Genomic DNA, 14,233 nt, shown 5'->3' with positions numbered 1-14,233 from the left:
TAAACGACTTTTTGCATTTTTCTTTTGACTTTACCCAAATCACTTATCGCCACAATATCAAATAAACAAGAGATGAACTTATAGTTGCAGAGCTTCAGATATTTCAACCTGTTCTGTAGCGAACAATTAAACATAGGTGCTATTTAAGTAACTAACACGCCGACTTTCATCTTTTGAATTATATGCTCTTTTGGTTTATTATTTTCTCTTCTAGCTATGAAGTTATTACTTTTTCTCACTCAACTGAACTTAATAAATTTGTTTTTCCTTTTAACTACTGAAAAATCTGTCAAATCTGATAATGACGAAACTTTTGGTGAAATGGGAATAAATTTTCTCAATAGATACCAAATTAGTACAATTCTGAATGGAATCGTTGCTTCGGAAGCCATTAGATTTTATGCTGTTGTATTTACACAGAGCAGTATGACACTAGCTTGTGGCGGGGTAGTTGTTCACGAGCGGTGGGTGATCACAGCAGCTCACTGTGTTGAGAAACCAGACCGTAAGCTCCTTATTGAATACAATAATAAATTTTCCTAGTCCATACCAAGACTGATGAAAAGACCCGAATAGCCTAGTAGGGGAGAGGGGGTCAATGTTGACCAAAATTGCACAGTCGAAATTGCAAAAGTCTTTTCAAGGGTCGCGCAAAAGTCTCTTCTTAGGATTTTATGGCCGAGCGTGGTCTTTTCATGGGTCAAGTATGGTCTATTCATAGGCTTTTTGGGTCGAGCAGGGTATTTTCAAGGGTCGAGCAAAAGTCTTCTCCTAAGTCTCTTTTTTTGCAAATATGGAATCAAAATTATTTATTTGCTTTTGTTGCTGACAAACTGAAGCAGCAACAGAGCAAGATTAAACAGCATGGCACCACTTCAGTAAAACTTGAAACACAGTTGCGAAACTTATATAATTCGTAAGAATTTTTGCATTTCTTAAAATATAGCAGTTATTGCAGCTGAAATATGCTGCCACATTACTTGATCGAATGAAACTAAGTAGCTTGATTGTTATGACCCGCTTCCCGTAAGCCATGCTGAAAAGGTGGCATTATTCAGTTGTTTTGCCTTCCAAAATTATGAATTATTACTTTGTAAGAAAACAAGGCAGATTTTTGATAGATTAACGGTTCCTCAGAATTGAAAAAGATGAAGAAGCAAACATGCTGACTACCTCATAACAATAAATTTGTACGTAAAATTTTAAAGACAAAATGCATTCTTATGAAAAGACATTTGCGGGGCCAACAATTTGACAATAGGTCAACCCAATTTTGCAATTCACAAGTCTGAGGAAAATAGACCCATGGCAGGTTGTTTTCTTGACTTATGATTCGAATTTTTGCTGGACGCAATTTTTACTCAGCAGTAATTTTGGTCGAGCAAAAGTCCAGCGCCCAATTCTGGTCTAGAGAAACTCCGATTAAATTTTTGGTTCAATGAAATGTCCACAGCGCAGCGGCCAAATTTAGGTGGAGCAAATGTCCTGAGTGACAAAGTTTGGTTCGGACAAAAGTCCGGGTGATTAATAAAGTCGAGCATCATTTATAACAGCTAAAATTGATGGTCCAATATAAATATTGTTGCATTCGCATGATGAAGCATAGAACCTTGTAGTCCTAAAATATTAAAAATCATGTTTGTAACTTTAATTGGAAGCTTTAAATTTGTAGAATTTAACCTCAGGGTTATAGATTTGATCTGAGATGTTCAAAACAAATAATTTCCAGAGTGAGGTTTGTGACTCATGCAACCGCTGATTAGACCAATTTGGGTCAAATATGGTATAATGTGCCACCCAAAATACATAAATTAGCGGTAGATCTCTAAATACCGATCGCCTTCTCAAATTTTTTGCCAAACAATGACCTATTATGAAGATCTGTAGCAGGGTGTCACAAAACCACAAGTGTCCCACTTGCAAGGTTGCTAAAACATGGGAGTCTTCTTATGCATGATAAAAGACTGACGCATTTTAAAATCTCCCAGGAGTAACATTTTTTGCAATAGCGAGTTTGAACAAAACTGATGCATATGTTTACAATTGGGATTGATTTTTTAGCCTACTAAAAAGCGTTAGGACTAACTTCATGGGACTAGCATAATATAGCATTACAAAAGTGAAGAAAATAACAACTAAATATGTTTTTATTCTATCCAGGGTTCGGGATAATGAAACTGTTGAACTGTTCCAAATCACATACTGATCTTGAACCTTTTAGCAGAGAACTCTTGCCCTGAACTAAATGACCTAATTATCCATAGCTCTTGCATAGTTTTGATCTCAACTCAGTCTTCTATTAGGACAAATGTTCACACAGAAAAAACCGACAAAAGCGCACTAATTTATTGCAGTAATAAAACAAAAAGTTTGTCAAAATTAACATGTCAGAACGATAGTGAACAGCAAATTTGATCATTGAACGAAGATCAATCAAATCCTACTGTTGAAAAAAGAAATACAGTTTAACAAAAAGACGATTGGCTCCATAAAATTAGTATTTAAAAAAGCACACGGGCCCCAGTCTCATAGTATATCAGTACTGACTCATTTCATCCCAATAGTAAAGCGCCTAATGAATACTGTATCATAGTATCCGAAGGGTTTCAGAAAGTAAAGAAGAAATTCAAAGAGAAAAATGGAAATCATGTATCCAGTGAGATTTGACTGAACATGGTGTCTTTAAGTCGTCGTTAATTTCATACCAAATATTTTTTGTCGAAATTATAATGGAAATATGCGGCGACAAACGTGTCGCACATATGATAATGAAAACCATAGTTTTCAAACAAAAATTTGACGAGAGAACTGAATAAACCGAAAAAAGATAGCTAGATAACAGTAAAACGCAAAACCAAGATGGTGTAATTCGTTCGTATGGCAGAAGGGCAAATAAGATAAGCTTTGATTTTTTGAAAGAAAATACGTAGTTTTAACTAGCATTAACTCAAAAAATTTAAAGTAACGATCAAAAAATTGTTTTGTGGAATATATGAAAACTGGGAGACCTGGTTAGAGCAATTGGTATAGAATGTTCCTAGGGTATCTTGAGTTTTGGTGTTATCTCAGTGTAATTTATTGGAATTGTCTTATTTCTTGTCCCAGATAGCTTTGAGAAACAGCTTTTGCTATAACAACCTTGCTGCAGCAAACAATATTTCCTCAGCTCAAAATAAAAGTTAGGACAAATTGGTCGCAATTTCAAAAAAATAAAATCCGCATTTGATTGAAATTGAGTTTTGAATAAATTACTGCCAAAATTTGATTTTTAATTATTCTCAAGCAAAGTTCCCAATGATTATAGTAGTCCTTTGTTCTTTTTATGCGATTTTTCACTTGACCAATTTTTGTCTGATTTTTTCAACTTTTTTATTCAAACACGGGGTAAACAGGTAACGCCTGAAGGGCTTTAATTGATTGGGCAGCTCTTTTAGAGCCTACGCCTTACTAGTAGCTATGTATGCGACTCACGAAAACTGTTTTGATTCGACAACTTCATGCTGTGAAGCGCTGCTCAAAGTCTTAAAAATTTGAACACCCTCTGCCACCAGTCACTCTCCACCTCCACCCCTCAGTCATCCCCTCTAGTCGCCCTCTCTCCTCCAATACCGCAATTCACCCTCCTCCTCGTGGCAATTTGGACCCCATCTCGTCCAGTCATCCCAACCCTACCCTATCTCCCCACTCCGCTTAACCCATGTTTGCTAGCATCCCTAACCGCCAGTATCTAAACGTTAGTCGTTTATACCATTTTTTCCACTGGTTTTTTAGGAAAACAACAAAGTCCTATCGATGAATCATAGTAAACTCATATATGCGAAACAATGTCGATAAATTTAGGTAAATTAAAATAAACTAGTAGTAGTTTCTTCTCCACCTTAATTTACCGACATGATTTTGTATATATGAGCATACTATGATGCATCGACAGAACTTTGAATTTTATGTAACCGATTTATCAATGAATTGAGAAACACGGCCCATCAATTGGTGAAAAACATTGGGAGCCAACGCTGATTTTATTTCCTACCTTGAAGTGAACTAAATTTTCCAAAACTCAAGGTGATATATAAATAAGAACATAATATAGACTGCCTTTTCCCAGATAATAATCAATTTTTTGGTCGAGGGTGAGGGCCGATAAACATACTTAAGAAAACAGTTTAGTTTAGTTGAGTCTCAGAGCGTTCCAGCACATAACCAGCACATTTCAGGCGTAAAAACAGAATTCTGTTATGCAAAGTTGCATCTCCAGAATATTATAAGATCCTTTTTTACATCATTAGCTCATCTGTTCAGTTTTTTTCATCATTACGATAATTTTCAGGTGATAGAATTCGCTCAGGCAAAATTTATTCTATGTAGTCTGAAAATTACTCACGCTCTGAAGTTGAGTTCGAATAGCATAAAATCATATTTTTATTGCTTACAACAGGTAGTTATTATATTAGTAAACATGCCCTTTGTTCTTGAGCTAGGTTGTAAGTAATTTGCACAAAACCGTTTAGCTTAGTGCTTATAGCTTGCTAAGCAAATTAAATGTTACAATTACCCACGCGGAAGTTCGAATCGCATACAAAGCAAACTTGTTGGTGGGAGTTAAGCTGAACATATTCTTTTTCATGCAGTAAATTTAACCCAAAATCAAGACTAGCCAGTGTAAATTGTGACACGAACAGAGAACTGGTCTCAAGAAAAACAGAATGTCTTTAGACTAATTCAGCGCTGATTTGCTCTATCACCAACCTCCAGGCAAACAAATTAAATCAATTGGATTTGGATTGAAGAGAATTTGGATTCAGTATTGATAATTATTGAATGAAACCCCACAGAAATTAATTAAATGTCAACTGATAGGGAAAATCCTCAGCGCAATTATTCTCAATTGATTTCAGCTTTAGTAATTTGGGTAAGCACCAGTCAATATTAGGGTGGGAAAAATCATGCATGAACGAAAATTTGTACCCCATTAAACAAAACATCTAATCATATTTCAGGCAGCGAATTACTGCGCTTGGTAAAGTACTCAATCACAAAATGCGTAAATGACGAAACAAAGACAAGTTGAAGAAATAAACATCAGCTCTTAAAAATTTTGAAAACAAAAAAGCAAGCAAATAAAACTCCGCAGCAATGTTCAAAATGGAAAAAAAAACAGATCACCAGTTTACGGAAGTGCGTTTTCGAGGACTGGGAAACAATAGAAAAATTAAGCCAATATGTGTTAAGAAGGTAATGGACTGTATTGCACATTGCTCACGAACGCAATGCTCCATTAAAAAAATTTGATTCAAATTTTAAGTAAAAACGACAAGCATTTAGGTATCTCAGATAAGTGAAAAACGGGACTAGTGGGGATATTTGCAAATATTTCCATATCGTTTCAATCAGTTGAAATGAAGCCAGCACTAACGGCTTTTTTTCAGCATATGATTCAAAGTTTCTGCTTACAAAATTTTGTTAATTTTGACTTCTAGATTTCTATGGTGGTCTTCAAATTGAGCAAAAGATGAGCAAATATTGAACTAAACTTTTACAGAGCTTGAATCAGACACTAATAACATACACATAGTCAAAACTTTTTCTCCAAAAAAACACTGTTAAACGAGAACAGTGAGACAGTGAGCTGGAGACGTGTTTGGATAGCTACAAACACTCCAAAAAAACTTGTTTCTACCGAAATTTTCTCTGAAACGCAAGATTGCCCAACGCATACAATATTTTTTTTAAAAAAAAGAACATTTTTTTTCTTCAGAAAGTGAAAAAAATCTGGCGATTTATTCACTTACTTTGAGTGGCAAAAAAATAAGAAAAAAGAATCCAGATTTCGATTCTGTTGAAATTTGCGATGAATCCCAGGAACTTGAACTAAGTGTAGTATTCAATTTCATTCTATAAGAGAGTGGAAAACCAATAGCAAGAAAAATTTCTGGTGGGTTGAATTAAAAAATATTATTCCTATCTGTTGAAAACTTTCGTTACGGGTGTTTTTGAAAAACCAATAGCTTCAAAACACAAAAAGATTGCAAAGAGACAGAACATCCAAGGCCTTTAAAAAGCATTTCCTTGTTATCTCAACGCCAATAGGAACCAACAAAAACTTTGTGAGCAGATTGAGCATGAATTACATAATTCATGCAATTTCCTCAATTTTCTCGGATTTTTGCCGTTTAAATTTCCAATCGGTTATTCTTTTATCAAATTAAACTTTTTCAACCAAATATTCTCGAGTAAGCAAATTTGTAATCATCTGAAAAAAATTTTATTCAGCTTTGATTGTAAATTTGACGAGTATTGATTTTCACTGTATTCACTGCTGTTTATCATTTTGTTCCTGATCTTAACTCCCTCTTCTAAGCAGCTCAACTATGCAATAATATCACCACAAAATCAAACAGTGTGATTGCACAATCTTCTCTAAAATGTGGGGATTTTAAGTCTAAGTCTCCCGCCGTTTAGAGTGTTTGCCAATTTTTTCAAATACATTCATCGCATTCACAGCTATTCTGAAAAACACTTGCCGTGATCACACGGAATATTATCCCAGTAGAGTAATTGAGTACTTATTCAATTTACACACTGCAGAAAAACAGAGACAAACTTACAAATTTTGAAATCAGTTTTTGGTTTTACTTCTAAATCCTTGAACTAAATCATATGTATTTCCCCTCAGATTTGTTTCTGGCCTCTCACAAGAAATGTGTCCATTTTGATCATACCAATTGATGAGCGTAACTGAGTTCAATCCAACGAAGATTCATAAATAATTTTACATTTATTTAAGGACGAGACATAATTGTTCACGTGGGAGACTACTCTGGCCAGAAGAGGTTCAGAAGGATACTATTTGTGGACCATTTATTCATAGCACCGGGGTAAGCCACTTGTACAAATTCTTGCAGAATTGAGATTGAATAGCTTGTTGTATAATTAAAACTATTCAATGCTCCCTGCTAGAAAATGATCGGAAAAGGCTCATTTTATTAAAATTGTTTGATTGCCCGGGTTGCAGTATCCAATAACTACAATAGTGTCAATTAGACCGGAGTGACAGAAAGCAGAATTGGTGATTGATTTCAGACACGTTCCACGCAGTAGTAACTATAGATTCAGAGAAGGATTAACAGTTTTGCCTTTACCCATGTCACTTATCACAAGAACAATAAATTATTTGAATTGGGTCTCACGTAAATACTAATTAAATTCGGGCAACAAAATTTTGGGCTAACTACATGCTCAAAAACATGAACATTTGTTTTGTTCATCCATGGATACCAGTGACGACCCGGGTTGAAGTTTCTTTGAGTTCATACAAGGATCATATATGATTTCATGCTGTCCATATTTCATTTGTTTGTTTAATCCTAGTATTAAACCGAAGACTTCGTATAATATATGATCCTAGTATGATTACCAAAGTTATACATCTCTTTCCTTCAATTTACGTTTTCTGTTGTATCGAAAAGGTATCACTCGTGATTCCCCGGTATTACTTTGTGAACCACCAAAAGCGACTGAAATGTAACAGTTATTTCATTTATATGAAGTTTGTACTTCAATTGTATACTCATTCATTAGAAATATGGAAAATTTTTGAGTCTAAATTTTAAAATTTTTCCTAAATACGTAGAAAATCCAATTTGATTGTTTTAGCGCACCCAAAATAACAAACGTAGACTGCATGGGCAATATAATTAATCTGACAACATTGTACGGGACCTTTTGAATTGGTCAATTTATTATGTAACCATATATAAACTTGAACGATTTCCACAACAAAATTTCGATTTCTACCGCAATTGAGAGCTATACAATTTTTCGGCTCTAAATTACTTTTTGCATTATTTTGTGTAATTTCCAAAAGCCCACGTAAGATCTCAGTTTGACAACTAAGAAATCAAACAAATCAGATGTGACCTCGTATGACTAGTAAGAGTCATATGTGACCTAGTAATACTACTAAGAATCATATATGACCTAGTGTTTTTACTGGAAATAATCTATAAACTAGAAATAAATCTGAGAAAGTTTATTGATCGGTGACCCAAGCAAAACCATTGTTTTTTCCTTATCTTATGTTAACAATTTCATTAACTAATTCTTATCATGAAAAAAACTAGACAAAATGAAAAATGGTGACGAGATACTGTCACTAACTTTCATGAAACACAAAAGTTATTCAAAAACACCAAGTTCTACAATTAAGGTTAGTAATTTCGTTGTTTGGGTTAATCTCAGCTGTAAAATTTGCTGAACATTTTCACCAATAGAGCAGAGAAATTTTGAGAAGAAGTGGGTTATTTAAGAGCTCGTTCTCAACAAGAGAATTTTACCATATGAATTTTGATCCTATTTGTACAAGCAAGGCTTATATTTTTCTATAAAGATAGGAGCGAAAGTATTCAAAATAGTTGAAAAGCCGCTAACGAAATTCTCGCAGCCAGATTAGCGAAAATGGAAAATCACAATCCGCTCCTGCATTTCTCGCGCAGCTCATGGGTACTTTCCTCAAAAGACTTTCAAAAGTAAAAGAAAGCAGGGATACACGGTAAAATGCGTTTGCACATAATGTTACAACCCCGCTTATCTGCATTTTGACATAGTTGTCCATTGTCCACCGAATAAGTAGGAGGTAACAAACGTGCAAAAACTCACATACTGCTCGAAAACTTTTAAAGTTTGAGTGAGAAAAGTTGGTTTAAAATTGATCTACTGCATGAATTAAATAATACTGCAATAGAGGACCATTTAAAACTTCTCATATTGACTCCACGAGACAGACACGATAAACACAAAAAGGAAACAACAACAATCTTTGATTAGAGACAGAGTTTAGCATATTATTTCCAAAAAAACATTTTGCAATAATGTCATAATAACATTGGATGAAACCTAAGCTAAACAAATCATTTGTACTCTACTACAAAGCAGATTATACCTGTCATTAACGATACTAGGTGACAATTGGAGAGAAAAAGAAGAACAGAAAGGGGCAAAGTGCAGAAATCTAATAAATTTTTCTGACGAAATTGACTGAAAAATCAAAACAATCATCAGTTTTCAACTGAAAAATAATAGATGCTTTCACATGTAACCCTTTCTGAAGCCAGCAGATCCCAGTTATAGTTACAATAATTTACAGGACGACAAAATTACAAACAACACCCAAAAAAGCACAAAAATTACGAAAACTTTATGTTATGAAGCCATTAAAAGCATAAGATAACGCAAAGACTGTTTAAGGCCAACTACGCCTCATTCGGACATCAGTATGGTTGGCTTTTGAAGGTGACAACAATTTGGGAAGACAACTGAAAGCTCTCAGTTTTTTAATAAAAACTATTAGGGTCAAAGATATTAATACGTCGGTTGAAAAATAAAACTATTAGAAGTTAGCCTTTTGTTCAGAAAAGACGGATGAAATCGTTCAGGAATAAGACTAAGTTACTAGTTGAAAAATAGAATGAGAAAAACAAAAACAACCAATACAGTAACAACTGTAAAAATCATGAGATTTCAGAGGAAGAGAAAAAAGAAGTTCCCGTCTATCTCAACATGAAACCATTGAGACCTGTATTTATTCAGATCCGACAACAATTGAAAGTCAATTAAAGTTTGCAAGTGAATTTTCGAAGCCATTAAAAACATAAGTTTTTTACTGAAAACGAAAAGAGGTTCAATTGAACATCTTTCCAAGAGCAATGGGATCTGTAGGTTTTGTAATATTGTGATAGAAAACCAAAAAGTACCACAACAACAGGCAAAAATCGAAAACACAAAAATTTCTTTAAAGCCACTCGTAGTATCGAATTAATAGAACTATTGGTGAAAGCAGAAGGCCGCTTTTGCATTACTCAAAAGAAGATGCGACTTTTAATTAAACAGTGTAAGCCTCAGTTTGACCGAAATAAGGTTAACATTGCGGTATTATTCAAGTATTCACTGATTTGTCAATCAATTATATTCAAAGTCAAAAAAGCCATTAGCTAAAACAAAACCGCTGTGCAAATTATTTTTAGTTCCACTAAAGAGAAGAGGGCGCCAGATATTAATGATACTGTGCAACAAAATTTCAAAATATAACGTTGAAAAAGTTGCAGAGACTGAAAATCAATTATTTTTTATATATTATTTAAAACGTGTGTTTAAAATAGTTGAAATCATCGGGCATCAACTGAAAACATTTGAAGGTTTCAGTAAAAACGTATCTTCGACCTTTAATCAATAAAACAATTTAACATTTCAAAAAGGAACAAATGCTTGCAAAATTCAAGTAATCATTAAAAATTTGAGAAAAAATGAGCTAGAAACATAAAAACAATGAGCTTCACTCTACAGGCATAATATATGTTCCATGAGTCTTATTTGAAGATAAAACAATCTCTCGTTTATTGAAACTCTCAAAATAAAATTTAAAGAGGGCACCCGAATACAATCGGAGATCAAAACTGGTCTTTCCAGCACTGCACGCCTGTTAAAAAAATTATTTATTCCAAATAATTACGTAATAAATGAATTGAAAAAAGAAAATCTTAAATCAAATAGTGATTGATGCATTTTGATGCACATACAATTACAAATGCATTCAAAAAAACCTTGACTCAATAAGTTTTAAAGGGATGTAACTGAAAACTGTTTTAAGAAAAGCCTTCAGCGTCAAAATTACCTGCCAATTTCTGAAGCATACCAGAAAAATAGAGAATTCATTTTCTTCAATCTTTTCTATAAGATTGAAGAAAAAAGATCATTTCTTCATTCATTTTTCTAAATCATCAGACAATTTCTCAATGTTTTTGCACGAAGTCAATCCTGTGTTGCGCTCATATTCAACCATAATATTTTTGACAGGTACGAAAATCCGAAAACTACTGTGGAATTGATTAAAAATGACGTAGCCCTTTTGAAGCTATCGAGAGATGTGCCAAAATCGGTGAAACCACTACCACTATGCTCACATAGATTAGCCTACTCACTGCACAGACACAGACTTGGAGCATGTGGCATTGGAACTGTGAACCCCAATACTCTGGAAATTCCGGATGTGTTACAGGAGACGTTTTTCTACGAGTCCATGTATGTATCGGAATCGAGTCCGTATAGCTTTCATTGGTGCAGAGACGATCTAGTTTGTGTGGATGCCATTGAACCAGGTCAGAAAAAATAATTTATATGACAAATTTGGTTCTAAAATACCGTATACACTGAATGAGTCAAAGGGGGTCCAATTTTACAATGAATTTGATGGAAAAAAGAGACTAAACAAGCCGATGTAACCGCAACTTTTCACGACAACCTTATGTAAAGAGCACCCAATTATCACACAATTCATTATTCGCAGTCAGACCCAAAACGCTCAGTCAGTAAACGATAGCTTGAATGGAATATATTCCAAGGAATGGATATAACTACTGAAAGCGGCTTAAAAGAACGCGATATTTGTGCCAAGCTTGAGGACAAATCACTCATTATTTTGTTCAAAAACAGAAAAAAGAAAATGTTCTCTTTCAGATTGTCCTTCCAATTTTTACACTTATAGCGACATTAAGGTACGGAAGTCTCAAAAAGGACAACAAGGCAATCAAGGCCTTGCAAATAATAAACAAGAATTAATTTTCAGCCAACTTCACTAATCTTACGGTGAAATAAATCTTGTGAAATCTATCCAGTGAAAAGGAACTTGATACTCGTTGTCAAGATATAAAACATGTTGCAACAGTCTTGACAAAAACTGGAGATTCGTATCACGATATTAATAAACCAAGTCCTCTTGAAAAATCTTGATGGCATCTTTCTTTAAAGCCACTCGTAGTATCGAATTTCTTTAAAGCCACTCGTAGTATCGAATTAATAGAACTATTGGTGAAAGTAGAAGGCCGCTTTTGCATTACTCAAAAGAAGATGCGACTTTTAATTAAACAGTGTAAGCCTCAGTTTGACCGAAATAAGGTTAACATTGCGGTATTATTCAAGTATTCACTGATTTGTCAATCAATTATATTCAAAGTCAAAAAAGCCATTAGCTAAAACAAAACCGCTGTGCAAATTATTTTTAGTTCCACTAAAGAGAAGAGGGCGCCAGATATTAATGATACTGTGCAACAAAATTTCAAAATATAACGTTGAAAAAGTTGCAGAGACTGAAAATCAATTATTTTTTATATATTATTTAAAACGTGTGTTTAAAATAGTTGAAATCATCGGGCATCAACTGAAAACATTTGAAGGTTTCAGTAAAAACGTATCTTCGACCTTTAATCAATAAAACAATTTAACATTTCAAAAAGGAACAAATGCTTGCAAAATTCAAGTAATCATTAAAAATTTGAGAAAAAATGAGCTAGAAACATAAAAACAATGAGCTTCACTCTACAGGCATAATATATGTTCCATGAGTCTTATTTGAAGATAAAACAATCTCTCGTTTATTGAAACTCTCAAAATAAAATTTAAAGAGGGCACCCGAATACAATCGGAGATCAAAACTGGTCTTTCCAGCACTGCACGCCTGTTAAAAAAATTATTTATTCCAAATAATTACGTAATAAATGAATTGAAAAAAGAAAATCTTAAATCAAATAGTGATTAATGCATTTTGATGCACATACAATTACAAATGCATTCAAAAAAACCTTGACTCAATAAGTTTTAAAGGGATGTAACTGAAAACTGTTTTAAGAAAAGCCTTCAGCGTCAAAATTACCTGCCAATTTCTGAAGCATACCAGAAAAATAGAGAATTCATTTTCTTCAATCTTTTCTATAAGATTGAAGAAAAAAGATCATTTCTTCATTCATTTTTCTAAATCATCAGACAATTTCTCAATGTTTTTGCACGAAGTCAATCCTGTGTTGCGCTCATATTCAACCATAATATTTTTGACAGGTACGAAAATCCGAAAACTACTGTGGAATTGATTAAAAATGACGTAGCCCTTTTGAAGCTATCGAGAGATGTGCCAAAATCGGTGAAACCACTACCACTATGCTCACATAGATTAGCCTACTCACTGCACAGACACAGACTTGGAGCATGTGGCATTGGAACTGTGAACCCCAATACTCTGGAAATTCCGGATGTGTTACAGGAGACGTTTTTCTACGAGTCCATGTATGTATCGGAATCGAGTCCGTATAGCTTTCATTGGTGCAGAGACGATCTAGTTTGTGTGGATGCCATTGAACCAGGTCAGAAAAAATAATTTATATGACAAATTTGGTTCTAAAATACCGTATACACTGAATGAGTCAAAGGGGGTCCAATTTTACAATGAATTTGATGGAAAAAAGAGACTAAACAAGCCGATGTAACCGCAACTTTTCACGACAACCTTATGTAAAGAGCACCCAATTATCACACAATTCATTATTCGCAGTCAGACCCAAAACGCTCAGTCAGTAAACGATAGCTTGAATGGAATATATTCCAAGGAATGGATATAACTACTGAAAGCGGCTTAAAAGAACGCGATATTTGTGCCAAGCTTGAGGACAAATCACTCATTATTTTGTTCAAAAACAGAAAAAAGAAAATGTTCTCTTTCAGATTGTCCTTCCAATTTTTACACTTATAGCGACATTAAGGTACGGAAGTCTCAAAAAGGACAACAAGGCAATCAAGGCCTTGCAAATAATAAACAAGAATTAATTTTCAGCCAACTTCACTAATCTTACGGTGAAATAAATCTTGTGAAATCTATCCAGTGAAAAGGAACTTGATACTCGTTGTCAAGATATAAAACATGTTGCAACAGTCTTGACAAAAACTGGAGATTCGTATCACGATATTAATAAACCAAGTCCTCTTGAAAAATCTTGATGGCATCTCGGCAAGAAAAAACCCTAGAAATTTTTCTGAAAAGTTATTTGGTGCAACTTTTCAGGTCCTTGAAAAAATTTGCCATAGGAAAAGTTTCCTTTAGAAAACAACTTATCAGCACAAATCAGATTAAAAAAACTAAAATTGATACAATTTGCATCAAATGAATAATCCGACCATTTTTTGTATCAGAAGTACTTCACATGACTTATAATTAGCTCAGTGCACGTGCGGACAACCAAACGTTTTCTTATAACTGAACGATTATATAAACGAAGGCGGATGTCACTGCATTGATAGGTTTTTCATTTTGGCGCTAATAGCGATATTTTCTTCTCTGTACAATATGGCCAAACCTCAGTGATGTCTTAGTTTGTTTCCTATCAAGCTGCGATTTGTGCCATATTCTGCCATATAT

General features: G+C 34.1%; 1 protein-coding gene across 1 annotated transcript in view; it reads left to right on the top strand.

Annotated features, from left to right (window-relative positions):
* Positions 1-348: 348 nt before the first annotated feature.
* Positions 349-14,233, top strand: part of LOC142343028 (uncharacterized) — a 32,399-nt gene continuing 18,514 nt past the window's right edge. The window contains exons 1-5 of the mRNA XM_075394713.1: positions 349-505; positions 6,785-6,875; positions 10,849-11,150; positions 11,537-11,546; positions 12,883-13,184. Of these exons, the coding sequence (XP_075250828.1) occupies positions 427-505; positions 6,785-6,875; positions 10,849-11,150; positions 11,537-11,546; positions 12,883-13,184 (784 nt within the window). The 5' untranslated portion in view covers positions 349-426. The remainder of the gene's footprint in view (positions 506-6,784; positions 6,876-10,848; positions 11,151-11,536; positions 11,547-12,882; positions 13,185-14,233) is intronic.

The sequence above is a fragment of the Convolutriloba macropyga genome, chromosome 7 (genome assembly GCF_964194025.1).
Source record: "Convolutriloba macropyga chromosome 7, txConMacr16.3, whole genome shotgun sequence".
In the NCBI taxonomy this organism is placed as follows: Eukaryota; Metazoa; Xenacoelomorpha; order Acoela; family Convolutidae; genus Convolutriloba; species Convolutriloba macropyga.
This window is presented reverse-complemented; position numbering and strand designations above follow the sequence as displayed.